Source organism: Bufo bufo, chromosome 8 (assembly GCF_905171765.1).
Source record: "Bufo bufo chromosome 8, aBufBuf1.1, whole genome shotgun sequence".
NCBI lineage: Eukaryota > Metazoa > Chordata > Amphibia > Anura > Bufonidae > Bufo > Bufo bufo.
In genome coordinates, this window is record NC_053396.1 from 228275479 (window position 1) to 228297473 (window position 21995).

The 21995-nt window shown below is 48.4% G+C and overlaps 1 protein-coding gene across 3 annotated transcripts in view; it reads left to right on the top strand.

Moving 5' to 3' along the window:
* Positions 1 to 233: 233 nt before the first annotated feature.
* The window catches only part of HDX (highly divergent homeobox), a 66143-nt gene continuing 44381 nt past the window's right edge, over positions 234 to 21995 (top strand). The window contains exons 1-6 of one of the 3 annotated variants that reach the window (XM_040405687.1): positions 237 to 427; positions 4865 to 4974; positions 5519 to 5665; positions 6620 to 7723; positions 8218 to 8271; positions 14602 to 14748. In XM_040405687.1, the coding sequence (XP_040261621.1) occupies positions 4906 to 4974; positions 5519 to 5665; positions 6620 to 7723; positions 8218 to 8271; positions 14602 to 14748 (1521 nt within the window). In that variant the 5' untranslated portion in view covers positions 237 to 427; positions 4865 to 4905. Of the gene's footprint in view, positions 428 to 4864; positions 4975 to 5518; positions 5666 to 6619; positions 7724 to 8217; positions 8272 to 14601; positions 14749 to 21995 lie in introns of those variants that run through there. The other 2 variants (XM_040405688.1, XM_040405690.1) reach the window with 2 other exon arrangements.

Genomic DNA, 21995 nt, shown 5'->3' on the forward strand with positions numbered 1-21995 from the left:
TGACATCACCACAGACCAGATATAAGTGTTTATACTGTATATATCCCAGCAGTGACATCACCACAGACCAGATATAAGTGTATATACTGTATATAGTCCAGCAGTGACATCACCAGACCAGATATAAGTGTATATACTGTATACAGTCCAGCAGTGACGTCAGCAGGACACCCGGAGCTGTACACCCCGCCCGCGGGCTCCTGCACAGTGTGTGGCACTCGGGGGGCTGGGTGTGAGACACTTATTCATTATTCATATATCACCATCCCCCCCATGTCAGGCCCCTGATCTCGCTCTCCCATTGGCTGCTGTCTGGCGTGACGTCACAATCATGATGAGAATTGATGATCGGACGCGCTGATTTCATTGTCTGGAGCCGGAGCAGAGAAGACCCCACGAGGCCCGGGGATCCCGGCGGCGGGGGGAGGTAGGTGGAGGGTGCGGGGAAGCGGGCGGGGGGCGCAGGCCGGACCGGCGCCAGCGCTGGAGCGGACATAGGGCACTCCAGGGGCCAACCCAGCCACATCCCGTGCGGGCAGATCTGGGCCCCCGGGGCTTCTGTGTCTCCTGCACCGCCGAATGCACGCCTTGCGTTTCTCCTGCAGCAGAAGGGTTAATGAGAAATCATCTGAGCCCCCCCCTCCCCGGCCTCAGTGTACGGGAGAGAAAGGGGGGAGCTACGTCCCATCCTCCCCTCCCCCCATCGGGCATGCGCACTGCGCGCCTCTCTCTCTTCTGCGTTGCACCTGTCTCAGGCCGCTGACACAAAGTAGCCAATGAAGGAGCACGTGACCGGCGCGCGGCTACAAATGTATCAAGTCCCAGGAAGCCGCGCGCGTGACGTACACAATGTAACACGTGACCTCACAACGTCAACAGAGCTGTCACCCACATCCACCAGCCCAGTATATATATATATATATATATATCCCGTATCCACCAGCCCAGTATATTTATATATATATATATATATATAACCCGTATCCACCAGCCCAGTATATATATATATATATATAACCCGTATCCATCAGCCCAGTATATATATATAAAACCAATATCCACCAGCCCAGTATATATATATAACCCACATCCACCAGCCCAGTATATATATATATATCCCGTATCCACCAGCCCAGTATATATATATATATATATCCCGTATCCACCAGCCCAGTATATTTATATATATATATATAACCCGTATCCACCAGCCCAGTATATTTATATATATATATATATATATATATAACCCGTATCCACCAGCCCAGTATATATATATATATAACCCGTATCCATCAGCCCAGTATATTTATATATATATATATAACCCGTATCCACCAGCCCAGTATATATATATATATATATATATAACCCGTATCCATCAGCCCAGTATATATATATAAAACCAATATCCATCAGCCCAGTATATATATATAACCCACATCCACCAGCCCAGTATATATATATATATAAGCCATATCCGTAAGCCCAGTATATATATATATATATAACCCGTATCCATCAGCCCAGTATATATATATATAACCCTTATCCACCAGCCCAGTATATATATAACCCGTATCCACCAGCCCAGTATATATATATAACCCGTATCCGCCAGCCCAGTATATATATATATATAAAACCCACATCCACCAGCCCAGTATATATATACACTCACCTAAAGAATTATTAGTGCCCCCATACTAATACGGTGTTGGACCCCCTTTTGCCTTCAGAACGGCCTTAATTCTACGTGGCATTGATTCCACAAGGTGCTGATTCTTTAGAAATGTTGGCCCATATTGATAGGATAGCATCTTGCAGTTGATGGAGATTTGAGGGATGCACATCCAGGGCACGAAGTAGCCATCAGAGGATGGAGACATGCTCTCATTCTGCTTATGCCAAATTCGGACTCGATTTGAATGTCTCAACAGAAATCGAGACTCATCAGACCAGGCAACATTTTTCCAGTCTTCAACAGTCCAGTTTTGGTGAGCTCGTGCAGATTGTAGCCTCTTTTTCCTATTTGTAGTGGAGATGAGTGGTACCCGGTGGGGTCTTCTGCTGTTGTAGCCCATCCGCCTCAAGGTTGTGCGTGTTGTGGCTTCACAAATGCTTTGCTGCAGACCTCGGTTGTAACGAGTGGTTATTTCAGCCAACGTTGCTCTTCTATCAGCTTGAATCAGTCGGCCCATTCTCCTCTGACCTCTAGCATCCACAAGGCATTTTCGCCCACAGGACGGCCGCATACTGGATGTTTTTCCCTTTTCACACCATTCTTTGTAAACCCTAGAAATGGTTGTGCGTGAAAATCCCAGTAACTGAGCAGATTGTGAAATACTCAGACCGGCCCGTCTGGCACCAACATCCATGCCACGCTCAGAATGGCTTAAATCACCTTTCTTTCCCATTCTGACATTCAGTTTGGAGTTCAGGAGATTGTCTTGACCAGGAGCCCCCCCTAAATGCATTGAAGCAACTGCCATGTGATTGGTTGGCTAGATAATCGCATCAATGAGAAATAGAACAGGTGTTCCTAATAATTCTTTAGGTGAGTGTATAACCTGTATCCGTCAGCCCAGTGTGTATACATATATATATACACTGCTCAAAAAAAATAAAGGGAACACAAAAATAACACATCCTAGATCTGAGTTAATTAAATATTCTTCTGAAATACTTCGTTCTTTACATAGTTGAATGTGCTGACAACAAAATCACACAAAAAAAAAAATGGAAATCAAATTTTTTAACCCATGGAGGTCTGGATTTGGAGTCACCCTCAAAATTAAAGTGGAAAAACACACTACAGGCTGATCCAACTTTGATGTAATGTCCTTAAAACAAGTCACAATGAGGCTCAGTAGTGTGTGTGGCCTCCACGTGCCTGTATGACCTCCCTACAACGCCTGTGCATGCTCCTGATGAGGTGGCGGACGGTCTCCTGAGGGATCTCCTCCCAGACCTGGACTAAAGCATCTGCCAACTCCTGGACAGTCTGTAGTGCAACGTGACGTTGGTGGATAGAGCGAGACATGATGTCCCAGATGTGCTCAATTGGATTCAGGTCTGGGGAACGGGCGGGCCAGTCCATAGCATCAATGCCTTCGTCTTGCAGGAACTGCTGACACACTCCAGCCACATGAGGTCTAGCATTGTCTTGCATTAGGAGGAACCCAGGGCCAACCGCACCAGCATATGGTCTCACAAGGGGTCTGAGGATCTCATCTCGGTACCTAATGGCAGTCAGGCTACCTCTGGCGAGCACATGGAGGGCTGTGCGGCCCTCCAAAGAAATGCCACCCCACACCATTACTGACCCAATGCCAAACCGGTCATGCTGGAGGATGTTGCAGGCAGCAGAACGTTCTCCACGGCGTCTCCAGACTCGGTCACGTCTGTCACATGTGCTCAGTGTGAACCTGCTTTCATCTGTGAAGAGCACAGGGCGCCAGTGGCGAATTTGCCAATCTTGGTGTTCTCTGGCAAATGCCAAACGTCCTGCACGGTGTTGGGCTGTAAGCTCAACCCCCACCTGTGGACGTCGGGCCCTCATATCACCCTCATGGAGTCTGTTTCTGACCGTTTGAGCAGACACATGCACATTTGTGGCCTGCTGGAGGTCATTTTGCAGGGTCTGGCAGTGCTCCTCTTGTTCCTCCTTGCACAAAGCCGGAGGTAGCGGTCCTGCTGCTGGGTTGTTGCCCTCTGATGGCCTCCTCCACGTCTCCTGATGTACTGGCCTGTCTCCTGGTAGCGCCTCCATGCTCTGGACACTACGCTGACAGACACAGCAAACCTTCTTGCCACAGCTCGCATTGATGTGCCATCCTGGATAAGCTGCACTACCTGAGCCACTTGTGTGGGTTCTAGACTCCGTCTCATGCTACCACTAGAGTGAAAGCACCGCCAGCATTCAAAAGTGACCAAAACATCAGCCAGGAAGCATAGGAACTGAGAAGTGGTCTGTGGTCACCACCTGCAGAACCACTCCTTTATTGGGGGTGTCTTGCTAATTGCCTATAATTTCCACCTGTTGTCGATCCCATTTGCACAACAGCATGTGAAATTGATTGTCACTCAGTGTTGCTTCCTAAGTGGACAGTTTGATGTCACAGAAGTGCGATTGACTTGGAGTTACATTGTGTTGTTTAAGTGTTCCCTTTATTTTTTTGAGCAGTGTATATAACCCACATCCACCAGCCCAGTATATATATATATATAACCCACATCCACCAGCCCAGTATATATATATAACCCACATCCACCAGCCCAGTATATATATATATAACCCACATCCACCATCCCAGTATATATATATATATAACCCACATCCACCAGCCCAGTATATATATATATATAACCCACATCCACCAGCCCAGTATATATATATAACCCACATCCACCAGCCCAGTATATATATATATATAACCCACATCCACCAGCCCAGTATATATATATATAACCCACATCCACCAGCCCAGTATATATATATATATAACCCACATCCACCAGCCCAGTATATATATATATAACCCACATCCACCAGCCCAGTATATATATATATAACCCACATCCACCAGCCCAGTATATATATATATATATAACCCACATCCACCAGCCCAGTATATATATATATAACCCACATCCACCAGCCCAGTATATATACTAAAGTGGTACCCAGTCTTGTAGTCCACCTTTCAAATACTGGCCCATTCAGGGTCTGCTGGGGCCAGTAGTCCGCTCTTCCCACTCTGCTCCGGGTCCCCTGTGCATCTGGATATAATGTACTGACTGTCATGTTCTGTAATGGCCGCTGTCTGCAGAAATAACAGATTTTCTCTCTTCTTCCACTTAGGACTGTAAAAATTCTGCAAGGAAATCTGTCGCAGCCACAGGATGGAGGGGAGCGTGGCCCCGAACGTTGGGGAAGTCACCTCCACCGGGTCTCAGGGATATCAGCCGGAGGTCAGGCTTCCTATTGATCCTACTGTTCTGCATCATGTAACCCCGCAGGGTGGGATGAGGTCAGGGGGCTCCGCAGCTGCTCCTCTGTCACCAGCTCTGAGCCGAGTCCTTTCTGTCACATTGGGCGCAGATTTCGTTCTGCTCTGCACTGAGCTGAGGGCAGGGTCAGCACCCCCAGCAGTCCAGCTGCTGTGGAACCACAACTCCCAGCATGCACTTGTGTGGGAGTCCTAATGTGGCTGCTAGGAGAAGGCCCTGGATTGCACCGATTCCTGCCCCTCCCCCTGGGAGTTGATCCCACCCACTTTCAGTTGCACTGTTCCCTCTTCCTGTGCAGTACCGGTCCTGTCACCCCGAGCGCTCAGAGCCAGTGAGGTGCACAGCGAGCGAGTTCATCCAGCAGAAATACACACCGCACTGACCGCTGGGTGAGCCCTCCCTCGAAATGCACGGACGGCTTGTAGTGGTTTTAGGTGGAGGCGACTTTTTCTTTTGCCGCTGCGTTTCTTGCGCTCCTTGAGTTTCCCGTGTTTTTCTGTTGCAGATGAACCTGCGCTCCGTGTTCAGTGCGGAGCAGCAGCGAATATTGCAGCGATATTATGACAGAGGTATGACGAACCAGAGTAAAAGCTGCTTCCAGCTTATATTACAGTGCGCCCAAGAGACCAAGCTGGACTTCAGTGTGGTCAGGGTAAGTGGCCGCAGGGAGGGTGGAACGTGGCGGAGGGCATCACCCCAGTGACTACAGGTACTGGGGGGTCTCGAGGATTGTGATTTACTAAGGACCGTGGTGTTTGCAGACCGCACGTGGGCGCCACTATGATAGAAAATGCCTATTTTTGGACAAGAATAAGACACGGTCTATATTTTTTGCGGGGCCGCGGAACGGAACTGTGGGTGCGGACAGCACGTGGTGACGTGGTGTGCTGTCCGCATCTTTTGTGGCCCCATTGAAATGAATGGGACCGCACCTGTTGTGCAACATTGTGGAACAGATGCGGATTCATTCATACATCATGTGAATGAGCCCTAAATCTGAGCTTCTGAGTGCAGGGGCCCCCTTCTCCCCCCCAGCCACACAGGGCCCATGGTAATCATGACTGGACCTCGGAGCAGTGGTCCTCAGCTGGTAGCCCCCCAGATATTCTCACATGCAGAGATATTTGTGGCAGGAGACAAGCGGCCGTCTAGAGCCAGTGTGTGACGCTTCTCCTCTGCATGCCTGGCGTCTGGGTCAGGGCCTTGCCTCTGGCACGTGGCCTTCGATCAGCCAGTTGGCACCACAGAACGGGATTTTTGCTTTATTTAGCAAACATGGCTAATTTCTTCCATAAACAGTGCCACCCCTGCCCCTAGGTTGTGTCTGGTACTGCAGCATAGCTATAAGGAAGTGAATGGGCTGAGCCGCAATACCACACGCCACCTGTGGACAGTGAATGGATCCTGGATAGCCCCTTTAAGTTATCTGGCGTCTGCACATCATATATCGCAGTGTGCATGATTGCAGGGAGGAGCGCGCATTCCACCAGTATCACCTCATACCCCAGGGGAATGCACTGCGACTCCCCCCATCGTCCTGCATGGCTCCATGTTGTATCCCGCCCTATGGCAGCACGTTACAGTCCTGTCTCCTTTCTCTCCACAGACCTGGGTGGGGAACAAGAGGAGGAAGATGAGCAGTAAGACCTACGTTGAGACCGGAGGCCCGGTACAAGGCTCTGTGTCTAATTCACCATCACGCCCCCAAGAGGCAGCAGTGAGAACCATGCCAAACCTTTCCCGCAGCCAGCAGCCGCCCGCTAGGACCTCCTCGGGGGCGGACCTCATCATGACTTGTGTCTACAGTCCCAATAACTCCTCCTCCACTAGACCAGGGACCACCACTCCTAAGGCCGACCTTCTGAAGCCCGCCCTGCAGAGGGCGCCGGTGAGGACTGAGGCTGAGTATCACAAGCTGCAGGCTCCGGTGCAGCGGCCGCCTCCTGTGGTCAAAGCCTGCATGCAGCTGATGGAGGAGAAGACCGCGGGGTTACACCGTTCGCAGAACGCGGCAAATACCACAAACTCCATCTATGCCGCCAAGAAGAACTATGTGGGGTCCGGCCAGATGGTTGAGAGAATCGCCCCTCAGAAGACAATGACCTGGCCGGTGAAAAACGTAGCCGAGGCTCCTGGGGGCCAACGGCTGCACAAAGCAGAGCAGCCAAATCGGAGCCCCATCCCTCACCTGTCCAGCGGGCAGCGGCACAGAGACTCCATCTGCGGTCTGAAGAACCTGGAGATCCGTGAGGTCTTCTCCTTGGCGCCCGGCGAGCCCTCCTCCAGGACTCTGGGGGCCGCACTGGAAGAGAGGCCCCGAGTGCCAGAGACTAACTGCTTCTCTATCGCTATGGAGACAGGCGACGTTAACGATGAGTACGCCCGGGAGGAAGAAATGGCGTCCTTGGCGGCTCAGAACCAGCTCTGCTCGCGCTTCAGGGAAAGCAACAGCTCGCCACGTGAAAACCGCTCTGCGCTGTCGCCAGTCCCTGTCCGCACAGGAAGCGCCAAAGCCCCTCAGCCCAACAGCAGAGAGGCCGCAGAAAACCCGGCGTACCACAGCGACTACTACATGCCCCTCAATACCTCAGCGCACAACACAAGCGGCACACAGTACCCCGGGCACAACGCAGCGCGCAGCAGCAGCCACCGCCAGTACAGCATCGCCGCGCAGCCCGGAGGAATGGTACCGAACTCAAACAACTACCAGGTAAGAGAACCAGAACGAGGAGGGCAGCGGAACCAGTGAGGTGCATGCTAGAATGGTCTGCGGTTCTGTATATATATGCTCACAGAAGCACAGAGGATTTCAGGAGAGGAGTGTGCTGATCCTGTGGAGGTCACAGGCTGAGAGTTACATAGTGGTAAGAGCATGGTCCTCAGCAGCACAGAGGATTTCAGGAGAGGAGTGTGCCACATTTTGTGGGAGGTCACATGGTGAGAGTTACATAGTGGAAGGAGCAGGGTCCCAGCAGCACAGAGGATTTCAGGAGAGGAGTGTGCTGATCTTGTGAAGGTCACATGGTGAGAGTTACATAGTGGAAAGAGCAGGTTCACCAGCAGCACAGAGTATGTTAGGAAATGAGCATACAGACTGATACATGTTTGGTCACTGAGTACGTTGTAGTTTTCGCTGTCTCGGCGTCCACCTCCTCTTCTACACAGATAACTTCAGGTTGTAACTTTGTGCCTTTCCCTCTACAGATATCAGGAAACCTCACCGTGCCTTGGATTACGGAGTGTTCGCGGAAGAGAACAGTGAGTGAGTTTAATTCAGTAATATTTGTGGCCCCAGATGATGTAGATTTTGTGCTGGTGTGGCCCCTGCATGGGGATGGGCCCTCTGTGTGGTTGTCACTTGCAGAGCTTGTCCTGGAAATGTATGAAACACTAGAAGGATGAGGCGGCTTCGCACGGATCTACAGTCAGGTCCATAAATATTGGGACATGGACACAATTGTAACATTTTTGCCTCTATACATCACCACAATGGATGTGAGATGAAACATACAAGATGTGCTTTACCTGCAGACTGTCAGCTGTAATCTGAGGGGATTTACATCCAAATCAGGTGAACGGTGCAGGAATTACAGCAGTTACATATGTGCCTCCCACTTGTTAAGGGACCAAAAGTAATGGGACAGAATAATAATCATAAATCAAACTTTCACTTTTTAATACTTGGTTGCAAATCCTTTGCAGTCAATTACAGCCTGAAGTCTGGAACGCATAGACATCACCAGAAGCTGGGTCTCATCCCTGGTGATGCTCTGCCAGGCCTCTACTGCAACTGTCTTCAGCTCCTGCTTGTTCTTGGGGCATTTTCCCTTCAGTTTTGTCTTCAGCAGTGAAATGCTCAATCGGATTCAGGTCCGGTGATTGACTCGGCCATTGCAGAACATTCCACTTCTTTCCCTTAGAAACCTCTTTGGTTGCTTTTGCAGTATGCTTTGGGTCATTGTCTATCTGCCCTGTGAAGCGCCGTCCAATGAGTTCTGAAGCATTTGGCTGAATATGAGCAGATAATATTGCCCCAAACACTTCAGAATTCATCCTGCTGCTTTTGTCAGCAGTCACATCATCAATAAATACAAGAGAAGCAGTTCCATTGGCAGCCATACATGCCCACGCCATGACACTACCACCACCATGCTTCACTGATGAGGTGGTATGCTTAGGATCATGAGCAGCTCCTTTCCTTCTCCATACTCTTCTCTTCCCATCACTCTGGTACAAGTAGATCTTGGTCTCATCTGTCCATAGGATGTTGTTCCAGAACTGTGAAGGCTTTTTTAGATGTCGTTTGGCAAACTCTAATCTGGCCTTCCTGTTTTTGAGGCTCACCAATGGTTTCCATCTTGTGGTGAACCCTCTGTATTCACTCTGGTGAAGTCTTCTCCTGATTGGTGACTCTGACACAGATACACCTACCTCCTGGAGAGTGTTCTTGATCTGGCCAACTGTTGTGAAGGGCGTTTTCTTCACCAGGGAAAGAATTCTTCGCTCATCCACCACAGTTGTTTTCCGTGGTCTTCCGGGTCTTTTGGTGTTGCTGAGCTCACCGGTGCGTTCCTTCTTTATAAGAATGTTCCAAACAGTTGTTCTGGCCGGGCCTAATGTTTTTGCCATCTCTCTGATGGGTTTGTGGTGTGTTTTCAGCCTAATGATGGCTTCACTGATAGTGACAGCTTTTTGGATCTCATCTTGAGAGTTGACAGCAACAGATTCCAAATGCAGATAGCAGACGTGAAATGACCTCTGGACCTTTTATCTGCTCATTGTAATTGGGATAATGAGGGAATAACACACACCGGCCATGGAACAGCTGAGAAGACAATTGTCCCATTACTTTTGGTCCTTTAACAAGTGGGAGGCACATATGGAAACTGCTGTAATTCCTGCACCGTTCACCTGATTTGGATGTAAATCCCCTCAGATTACAGCTGACAGTCTGCAGGTGAAGCACATCTTGTCCGTTTCATTTCTAATCTATTGTGGTGGTGTATAGAGCCAAAAATGTTACAATTGTGTCCATGTCCCAATATTTATGGACCTGACTGTATTTCCACTATTTCATTTAATGTTTGAGTGTCGGGTTAAAATATATCCACAGTGTTCCCCATAATCCCAGTGACCTCCACAGTTCCCCTCCCCCTCAATACTGACCTCCACAGCAGCCCTCCCCTTTAACATTGACCTCCACAGCAGCCCTCCCCTTTAACATTGACCTCCACAGTGCCCCACCCCATTAACTGTGACCTTCATAGTCGCCCCCATAGCAGTCTTCTTCACAGCACCCTACCCCTTAACATTGACCTCCACAGAGGCCCACCCCCTTAATAATGACATCTACAGCAGCTCACCCCCTTATCAGTGACCTCCACAGCACCGCGCCCCCTTAACAGTGATCTCCACAGCACCGCACCCCCTTAACAGTGACCTCCACAGCACCTCGCCCCCTTAACAGTGACCTCCACAGCACCTCGCCCCCTTAACAGTGACCTCCACAGCCCCGCGCCCCCTTAACAGTGACCTCCACAGCACCTCACCCCCTTAACAGTGACCTCCACAGCACCTCGCCCCCTAACAGTGACCTCCACAGCACCTCGCCCCCTTAACAGTGACCTCCACAGCACCTCGCCCCCTTAACAGTGACCTCCACAGCACCGCACCCCCTTAACAGTGACCTCCACAGCACCGCACCCCCTTAACAGTGACCTCCACAGCACCGCACCCCCTTAACAGTGACCTCCACAGCACCGCACCCCCTTAACAGTGACCTCCACAGCATCGCACCCCCTTAACAGTGACCTCCACAGCACCTCGCCCCCTAACAGTGACCTCCACAGCACCTCGCCCCCTTAACAGTGACCTCCACAGCACCTCGCCCCCTTAACAGTGACCTCCACAGCACCGCACCCCCTTAACAGTGACCTCCACAGCACCGCACCCCCTTAACAGTGACCTCCACAGCACCGCACCCCCTTAACAGTGACCTCCACAGCACCTCGCCCCCTTAACAGTGACCTCCACAGCACCTCGCCCCCTTAACAGTGACCTCCACAGCACCGCACCCCCTTAACAGTGACCTCCACAGCACCGCGCCTCCTTAACAGTGACCTCTAACAGTGAAGAAATATATAGGGGGGCACAAAGATACCACAGTCAAAAATGGGGGGCACTAATAATTTTAATCATACTACTGAAAAAAACAAAATAAGTATAAATAAATAAGATTACAAAATACGAGAGGATTGCGGTCTGCAGGGATACATTTATACTAAAACTATTTACTTACAAAAGAAGCCATTCAGTCGTCTGCGGTGCCGTCCTCTGCTCGCTTCCGCGGATTCTTTCCCCTTCTTTCTGTCTCTCGTCAGTGCGCAGGCGCAGTGTTATGGGGGATCTGTGGAAGACACTGTTATGGGGGATCTGTGGATGGCACTGTTATGGGGGATCTGTGGATGGCACTGTTATGGGGGATCTGTGGAAGACACTGTTATGGGGGATCTGTGGATGGCACTGTTATGGGGGCTCTGTGGATGACACTGTTATGGGGGATCTGTGGATGGCACTGTTATGGGGGATCTGTGGATGACACTGTTATGGGGGCATCTGTGGATGACACTGTTATGGGGGATCTGTGGATGGCACTGTTATGGGGGCTCTGTGGATGACACTGTTATGGGGGATCTGTGGATGGCACTGTTATGGGGGATCTGTGGATGACACTGTTATGGGGGATCTGTGGTTGGCACTGTTATTATGCCTCTTATTAGCCCCCATATCAGCCCTCATGCCTCATTAGCCCTCATTATGCCTCTCATTAGCCCCCATTATCAGCCCTTATGCCTCATTACCCCTATTATCAGCCCTTATGCCTCATTCCATATGCCTCATTAGCCCCCATTATGCCTCTAATTAGCCCACATTATGCCCCCAGCAGCCTCATTTAAAAATAAAAAAACACTTACCTCTCCTGCTTCTGGACTCCGCCGCTCCTCGCCGCCCGCGATTTTCTTCCTCCTCCATCGGCAGTGCTCTGAACTGGAGCGCACAGCGTGAGGTCACAGAGCGCCCTCACCCTGTGCGCAGCCCTGCACAGCCGACAGCCGAGGACCAGGAAGTGGTAAGTACAGAGCGTTCACTAATTCCTGGTCCTCCAGTACTAACTCATTAGTATTCGCCGGCCATTGGGGCTCAAGAGGCAGCGCAGCGGCCTTGGGGAATCAGCGGGGGAAGGGGGGGGGGGGGCAAGGATAACCTAGGGGGTGGGGCAATTGCCCCTCCTTGCACCCCTGTAGCGATGCCACTGGGTGTAACTGTGTGTCAAGACTGAAGGACCTGTGAACTTCTATTAGATAATAAGAGTCATGTGACTGTGTGAATGGCAGTTAGAATGTGAGGGAAGCAGCGTGCTCCTATTGGCTAATACATTTTTTGGGAATATCTCAGGAACGGTACGTCCTAGAGAGCTGAGACCCGGTCTAAAACCTCCTCGGACAGCTCATGTACCTGTGTGCCAAATGTGCTGCAGATCGGTCCAGTCGTTTGGCCGCGCATAAAGAACAGACAACAGACAGAAATACATTTTTCTACATGTAAGAAATTAAACATGATGCAGATGTCACATATTTTCTTACAGCCTTTACAGTGACCTGGATGTGGTGCAGTGCTCCCCTTGACCTGCAGGCGGCGCTGTTCTCAGTAGTGTTATAGGCTTTATACAGACTTCGATAGGTCACAAGCTTATAGCGGTGGAATAAGGCAAAGCTCCTAACGGGTGAACCTGTGTGTGCCTACACTACTATCCTTCTCCCCCTGGTTGACGCTCCTCCCCCTGTCCAACGCTCCTCCCCCTGGTTGATTCTCCTCCCCCTGTATAACGCTCCTCCCCCTGGTTGACGCTCCTCCACTTGGTTGAGTCTCCTCCCCCTGGATGAAGCTCCCCCCCCTGGACGAAGCTCCTCCCCTTCATCTATTTGCCTCACTGTCCTAGTAATCATCTTTTTGTCACTGGTGTAAGTTTAGTCCTGACTGTAATGATCCCTCTTAAATCTGAGCTGGTGTCACGCTGGACAGAATACAAGATACCACAGAAAACCACAAACAAGTGTCTAGGCCGGAAGCTGGGGATTAAAGGTCACCTCCTTACAAATCCCAACCAGCTCTCCCTAGACTACTGTGCCCATGTTCAGACCCTGAAGGTGGGAATAAACGTGCCCCTGTGCCTAAGGCTGAAGATACCCTAAAATCCCTAAGATGGTGACAGGGGAAAAGAGACAGCCTGCTTCCTCAGGACCTGGAGGAGGCAGGCGTCTCACTAACAGCCTAGACAGAACACAGAAAAGAAAACCAAAACCAACTTATCTTGTCACAGAGCAGAAATGGCAATCCCATCCCTTCCCCTTCCCTTCCCCTTTCCCTTCCCCTTTCCCTTCCCTTCCCCTCCCCTTTCCTTCCCCTCCCATCCCCTTCCCCTTCCCTTCCCCTTCCCTTCCCCTATAACCCGCACGGAACACTGGGAAGAGGCGTGATTTAAACTCCTACAAACGACCCCACCCAGAGCACCTAAAGGGAGGCGGGTATAGCTCAACTCCAAAACAAAAAACTACACACGTGCTGCTAACCTGGCAGACCTCCGCACATAATCTGAGCAGCTGGTCCATAGCGAGACGGACGCCATATTGTATCAGCTGATCCTAGCAGAAACTTGGCGGACACACAAGCTTCTGTCGAGCACAATCTTCTACTGCGCCGCGGCTGGATCAGTAACGCTGAGGTGGGACTGGCTGGGCGGATGTGGCGGTTTTCCAGTCTTGTTGTCTATATGGTGGTTTTCTGCGCCCGTCTCTCGCAGGTCTTTGCTGTTGTTTCCTCGAGGTGTTGTGAAGCAGTAAACGGGGGCGCGCTGTGCCCAGGACGCCGCTGATCCGTGTAAATAACTGCAGAGCACGCTGTGACAGGAGGAAAACATTGATTAGGCGGATTAGTCTCCGGGTATAGAAATTCTCGCCGCCTACCATTATGTTGCTGCTCGCTCCTTGGTTCCCGCAGCTCCGGCAACTTTCTCAGGAACAATCAGCCATTGATCTCTTATTTCCCTGCCAAACGCTTGGCTGAGAGAAGGACTCGGGGTCAGGTCATCACCCGTGCGTCCAATGTCATGTGACCCCACTCCAGTATGATGAGGACCAATGAGCAGCCTCCATGATGGTCATGTGTGATGACCACAGACCGTGTCCCACTATTTTCTAATAGTTTAATTTCTGTACTATTTTCACAATTCCTGTTTGCTGTCAGTGAATGGTTACCATTTACTGACAGCAACCATTGTTTGTATCCAGAGGCTGTAAACCGATAGACGATACTTACCACAGCAGAGGGTTTGTAACAACACAGCATAAGTAAAAGTTATGACTGTTTAGCGCAGAGGATTGTTCAGACTGGACACAAAGTATCACAACATCCTTCACAATGCTGCAGAAGCTTCCTATACGTAATGAGGAGGATGATGAGGATGATAGTATCTGAATATCCTGTAGAATATTATATCCATCATAATCAAAGCTTCATCGCTCTCCGCAGCTCCAGGACCGCACTCAGTTCAGCGACCACGACCTCGCAATGCTGAAGAAGTACTGGGACAACGGGATGACAAGTCTGGGCTCCGTGTGCCGAGAGAAGATAGAGGCCGTGGCCTCCGAGCTCAACGTGGACTGTGAAATTGTGAGAGTAAGTGATCGACACAGCAATGTAGTGCTGCAACATGGTGCACCGTCACATCACCGTACACATATACAAATCCACACACGTCACTGACATGCTCCACACCAAGTACTGTACTGTAGGCGCAGTATTATAGCAGTTATATTCTTGTACATAGGAGCAGTAATATAGTAGTTATATTCTTGTACATAGGAGCAGTATTATAGTAGTTATATTCTTGTACATAGGAGCAGTATTATAGTAGATATATTCTTGTATATAGGAGACAGTATTATAGTAGTTATATTCTTGTACATAGGAGGCAGTATTATAGTAGTTATATTCTTGTACATAGGAGGCAGTATTATAGTAGTTATATTCTTGTACATAGGAGGCAGTATTATAGTAGTTATATTCTTGTACATAGGAGCAGTATTATAGTAGTTATATTCTTGTATATAGGAGCAGTATTATAGTAGTTATATTCTTGTATATAGGAGCAGTATTATAGTAGTTATATTCTTGTATATAGGAGGAGTATTATAGTAGTTATATTCTTGTATATAGGAGGAGTATTATAGTAGTTATATTCTTGTACATAGGAGGCAGTATTATAGTAGTTATATTCTTGTACATAGGAGCGGTATTATAGTAGTTATATTCTTGTACATAGGAGCGGTATTATAGTAGTTATATTCTTGTACATAGGAGCGGTATTATAGCAGTTATATTCTTGTATATAGGAGGCAGTATTATAGTAGTTATATTCTTGTACATAGGAGGCAGTATTATAGTAGTTATATTCTTGTACATAGGAGCAGTATTATAGCAGTTATATTCTTGTACATAGGAGCAGTATTATAGCAGTTATATTCTTGTACATAGGAGGCAGTATTATAGTAGTTATATTCTTGTACATAGGAGCAGTATTATAGTAGTTATATTCTTGTACATAGGAGCAGTATTATAGCAGTTATATGCTTGTATATAGGAGCAGTATTATAGTAGTTATATTCTTGTACATAGGAGCAGTAATATAGTAGTTATATTCTTGTACATAGGAGCAGTATTATAGTAGTTATATTCTTGTACATAGGAGGCAGTATTATAGCAGTTATATTCTTGTACATAGGAGGCAGTATTACAGTAGTTATATTCCTGTACATAGGAGGCAGTATTACAGTAGTTATATTCTTGTACATAGGAGCAGTATTATAGTAGTTATATTCTTGTACATAGGAGCAGTATTATAGTAGTTATATTCTTGTACATAGGAGCAGTATTATAGTAGTTATATTCTTGTACATAGGAGCAGTATTATAGTAGTTATATTCTTGTACATAGGAGGCAGTATTATAGTAGTTATATTCTTGTACATAGGAGGCAGTATTATAGTAGTTATATTCTTGTACATAGGAGCAGTATTATAGTAGTTATATTCTTGTACATGGGAGCAGTAATATAGTAGTTATATTCTTGTACATAGGAGCAGTATTATAGTAGTTATATTCTTGTACATAGGAGCAGTATTATGGTAGTTATATTCTTGTACATAGGAGGCAGTATTATAGTAGTTATATTCTTGTACATAGGAGCAGTAATATAGTAGTTATATTTATGTACATAGGAGCAGTATTATAGTAGTTATATTCTTGTACATAGAAGCAGTATTATAGTAGATATATTCTCGTACATAGGAGGCAATTTTTATTGTGAAAACAAACAAAAAAAAATACAATTAAAATACATTCTTACAAAAACAAAAAATAACAGGCATTGTACACACAATGACTACTCAACTAAAATGACTATAGAATCATATTAAACTTAGAAAGTCCACATTTGCTGGGGAGGAAAAAGAAGAGAAAAAAAAAAAAAAAAAAAACACACACAAAATAACATCATATTTTCTGTTTTAAACCAAAGACACATTTCTCCATAATTTCCTATTATTCGGGTTACTCCGTATCTCTAATGAATTAACCCACTGGAGCTCGGACATTATTTGGCTTACGGCTGTGGTGTGGTGGAATGGCTCATTGTGTATAGACACGCGGGTTCTCATGTGCCAATGGTAATATTTTATGACAGATATGATCAGGTACATTGTCCCCCTGTCTACATTCCTATTTCTGGATGGAACAGCATAGATTATTTCAGGATAAGTCAGGGACTGCAGTAATGGGATGTTTAGCTTTTGTGACACTTCTTCCCATATTCTCCTCCCACCCCTGCAGTCAGATATTAAGTGCTCCATCGTCTCCTCCTGCTGACAACCGAGAGGACAGTTCCTATCTGAAACACTTAAAAATTTCAGGTTACCCCTAACAAATAGCTTTCCATGTAATGACAACCAAGCTATGTCAAATAATTTGGCGGGGAGTCGATTCCCATTGAGGAGCTTCAGACTTTCTTGTAAAGTGCTAGTCACACAATCCCTCAAGACAAGTGGAGAACAAAAGAAAGCCCTACAGACCCTCACGTATAGATCTTTCCTTGGCTTACCCTCAATGTAGGACTTCTCTATCTTCCACCTTCTCACACACTTCAGCCCATAGTCCAGGTACTGGGGGAGGTAGTCACTCGTCCATCGACCCCTCTTGAGACTGCCGCCTCGCACCCAAGACTCTGCAAAAGGCATTATCCAGTCCCTGATACTATTCACCCACAGGAAGCTGTTCTCTGAGTCCAGGCAACCAAAATTAACTTTTAGAAACATGGAGTCAAAGAACACCCTTGGATTCAACATATCCAACCCACCCTCTCTTCTCTGTAGGTAGGTGATCCCTCTTTTTATCAGGTTCAACCTGTTCCCCCACAACAGTTGGAAGAACAGGCTAAAGAGCCTAGCGGAGAAAGATTCCGGCAAAGGAAAAACGACAGAGACATACAAGAAGACAGGGACTAGGTAAGTCTTCAACATTTTAACCCTTTCTCTATAGGTCAGCCTCCAGTTCTTCCATCGCTGAACCTTTGCATTTCCGGCTTCCAACTTCTCTTCCCAATTTAGTTTGGCGTTATCATTCCTCCCAAATTTGACCCCTAGGATTTTAATATAGGTGGAGGCTCTCACAAATTGTGGCAGATCAAAGTCTGGATCACTGTCTGATATCCAGAGAGCTTGACTCTTCTCAAGGTTGACCAGAGACCCTGAGGCCTCTGAGTAACTTCTGATGGCCGCAGACAACATCTCCACCTCACGAGGCTCAGATATCACTACAGTCACATCATCCGCATAGGCAACAACACTCAGGGGCAGGCAATGGGGGACTGGCACCCCCTGAAAACCACACTCCTGCAGTGACCTCAAGAATGGGTCTAAGGCAAATACATACAGCAGTGGACTCAGTGGGCAACCCTGTCTCACCCCTGCCTCAACCCTGAAGGTATCACCCTGCCAACCATTGACCAGAGGAAAGCTCTCAGCCTCGCAATACAGAGTCTTCAGCCAATCGATGAATTGCCCCGGAATACCGTACTTTGACAAAGTGGCCCATAGATACTCATGATCTACTCTGTCGAAGGCTTTAGCCTGGTCAAGACTCACAACATATCTCCCACACCTCAGGGCTTTACATCTCTCAAACATCTCCCTTATCGAGAGGACTGCTCCAGAGATGTTCCGCCCTTCTACTGTGCCAAACTGACAGCCTGACAACAGTGCTGAGGACAGACAAACTAATCTAGAAAACAGAATTTTTGCCAGAATCTTTCTGTCGACATTCAAGAGGGCAATCGGCCTCCAGTTCTTGATGTCACTCGGCTCTTTACCTTTGGACAGCAGAATCAGCGAGGACACTCTCATGGATGGAGGCATCAGGTGACTTTCTAGACAATTTGTATATACATCCACGAGGATTGGGGCCAAGAGGTCTCTGAATGTCCTATAGAATTCTGCTGTTATCCCATCTGGACCTGGTGCCTTCTTCAGATGTAACTTATCAATTGCCTCTTTAACCTCCGCCACCATCAAATCTGCTGTCAAAGGAGAAAAGTCCAAATCATTAGTATCAGGGAGCGGAGTTGCCTCCAAGAATTGGGTCCTCTTGTCTCTATCCAAAACCTTCCTCTGAAACAAGTCAGCATAGTAAGATCTCACCACCCCCAGGATACCCTCCCGAGATTCTTGCAAAACACCCTGGGGGTCAGTGAGACCGGTGACAGATTTATTTGCCACTCGCTCCCGGCAATTCTCAAAGGGATCAGGAGACCCTAAGGTCCCATAATCCCGTTCAAGAACCAGGGAGGTGTACCTGCTTTACTGATACTGCCTTATCTCAGATTTCAGCTGGTCTATCCTTTGTTGGTCATCCCCTCCCGCCGAATATAGTGAATCCAATTCTTTCCGCAGCTTGAGATACTGGCCATACTTACTCTTCCCCTTTATAACTGACAGTCTCTTTAAGAGGGATCTGATCTCATCCTTGACATCCTCCCACCAGTCGGCCATATTGTCATAAAAGTCCACTCTCTCTAGCTGACTCTGTATAAGAGAGTGAACATGACTCTGAACCGAAGGGTCTTCTAATAGACTGGAATTAAGTCTCCATAACCCTCTACCTGTCCCAGAACACTTTGTGACACCCAAACAGAAATATAAGGCCAGATGGTCTGAATAAGGGACGATATTCTCATCTTTCTCACCAATGGTCTCTGTAGGACTCACCAGAGCTAAATCTATCCGACTTCTTCTTTCACCACAAAAATAAGTAAATTTTGGTTTCCGACCACCCTGCACAAACACATCTGACAACCCGGCCTGTTGAATAATTCTGTTTAAGACCTTGGAGTCTCTGGTAAGAGGCCTATTAGAGGACCTGTCACAAGATGTCCTGGTGGCATTGAAATCTCCAGCCATGATGACAGGGATAGAGGTGAAGAGATATGGCTTCACTTCATTATAAAGGTTAACCCTTTCAGTCACTGTCTGCGAACCATAGATATTTATAAGACGGAGCCTCCTACCCCGAATAGTAACTTCCAGAATTAGGCACCTTCCCATCAATACCTCTGTCAACCTATGTATAGTTACATCATTGGTGTTAAAGAGGATAGAGACCCCGGCACTTGGTTCTACAGCCAGTGACCAAAAGGGTGGACCAGACCGCCATTCACGCTCGGCTTCCCGTAAGAGTCCTAAAGTATTCAAACGTGTCTCTTGTAAGAAAAAGACATCAGCATCAAGAGACCTTAGATGTTCATAAACCGCATGCCTGGTCCTCCTCACTCTGACACTGTTCACATTACTGGAGAACACTTTAAGGGTAAAGTCAGCCATCAAAGCAAAGCACAAGAAGCAGAGATATTCCCCCCATCATCATGGATCTGAGTCTGAGCCCACCTGCCGACCACCTGTCTCCATGTCTGATTCGGACAGACGTTTAGCTCGCGGGGGTTTCCTTTTTGTGGGGGGATCGCCCTCTTGGTCCTCATTAAATTCATCTACCACCCTCTTTAACTCTCTCTCCATCTCTTCCTCAGCGTCTGACTCTGATAGGACACCGTACCTATTTGTGATAGTCATGACACCTGACCCGGGGTCTACTTTCTTTTTGGAAGGTTTTTGGACAGTGGTCCATTCCCCCTCAGGCTTACAGCTGGTTTTGTCCTTCTTCCGTTTCTTCTGCGGATTTATTGATGCTGGGGCAGAAGACGACGTGCCCACAACCTGCTCAGTGACCTCCCCGTTCCCCTCAGTGGCTCCTGGCTGGGACTGGTCAGGCACTATGTCCCCTATGTTGTCACCCATGTTGTGCTGAGGCTCGGGCGGTGTCACTGCTGACCCTGACAACAGCGTCTCCTCCTCTAGGTCATCTGCAACTTCCAGCAAGTCCTCATCAGGGAAGTCCTTACAAACATTATGCCAGGCGTCTGGACAGTCCCTGTGGGAGTGACCGATCCTGCCACACAGGTTGCACCGGATGTTCTGGCAGGTGGCGCTGACATGGCCGATCTCCCCGCATAAGTTACATTTTACCAGGGTGCACACACTCGCAATATGACCGGCCTTTCCGCATTTAAAACATTTTCTAGGCTGACCCGCATAGAAGCATACCCCTTTCTCCCGGCCAATAAAGAATGAGTTGGGCAGATGTTGGGTGATGTTGTTAACCTGCCGTAACTTTACCAGGACCTTCCACCCCCCAGTCCATATGCCATCCTCGTCCCTGGTCTTGGTCAGATCTGACATTAGGTCACAGTGTCTTTTTAGCCATACAACAATATCCTGGTGCGGTACCGACTCGTTCCAGAATATTATGGTGACGTTTGCTGTGTCTGGTCTAGAGATGGGGATGAGGCTGAACTTATTCCAGCCATCAGCATCTCTCACCCAGAAGCGGTCCAGGTCAGACATGAGTTTAAAGCTGACGTCATACCCCTGCCTGTCAGGAAGGTTTATCACTGCCAGGATGTTAGATGGCAGGAAACCCATTTGGTGGCACAGAAGTTCACGGACCACAAACCTCCTGTCAGGCAACTCCTCCTTGGCCCCTCTATGTTTGAACCTGACCACGTTCCTCCTCTTAAAAGCCTGACCTGTATAGTTCACATTAGACCTGAAGGATGGTGACCCACGGCTCCAGGCATTACCAGAGGAGACACCACCAGTTCCACCCTCCTGCTGTACTTGGGGGCGCTGTGGTGGCTGCTGACCGCCTGCACTATGAGGGTCTGACACTCCTGGTGTAACTAAAGGGGGGAAGTGCTGTGCATCAGACTGTATAGCCCCCTCCCCACCATCATCCATAATACTCTGCGGGTCACAAGCCTCTGAAGGCTGATCTAATGGTGGACCCGACTCTAGAGATGACCCCAAATCCCACACACACTGTGAAGCGCTCCCCTCTGCAGAAACATCATCAGTAACATCACATACAGTCATATCAATGCAGTCACTAGCAGTATGATCCTGCTCTACAGAGCCCCGACAGTCCTGCTGAGCCATGACCTGTGAGCTCTCTGCCGCACTGCTGCCTTCAGGCGAGAGTCCACAGTCCTGCTGCTCTCTACTGCCCCCCAGGGCTTGTGGTGACTGCACTGCTACTGCAGAGTTACCTTCAGGCGAGAGCCCACAGTCCTGCTGCTCTCTACTGCCCCCCAGGGCTCGTGGTGACTGCACTGCTACTGCAGAGTTACCTTCAGGCGAGAGTCCACAGTCCTGCTGCTCTCTACTGCCCCCCAGGGCTTGTGGTGACTGCACTGCTACTGCAGAGTTACCTTCAGGCGAGAGTCCACAGTCCTGCTGCTCTCTACTGCCCCCCAGGGCTTGTGGT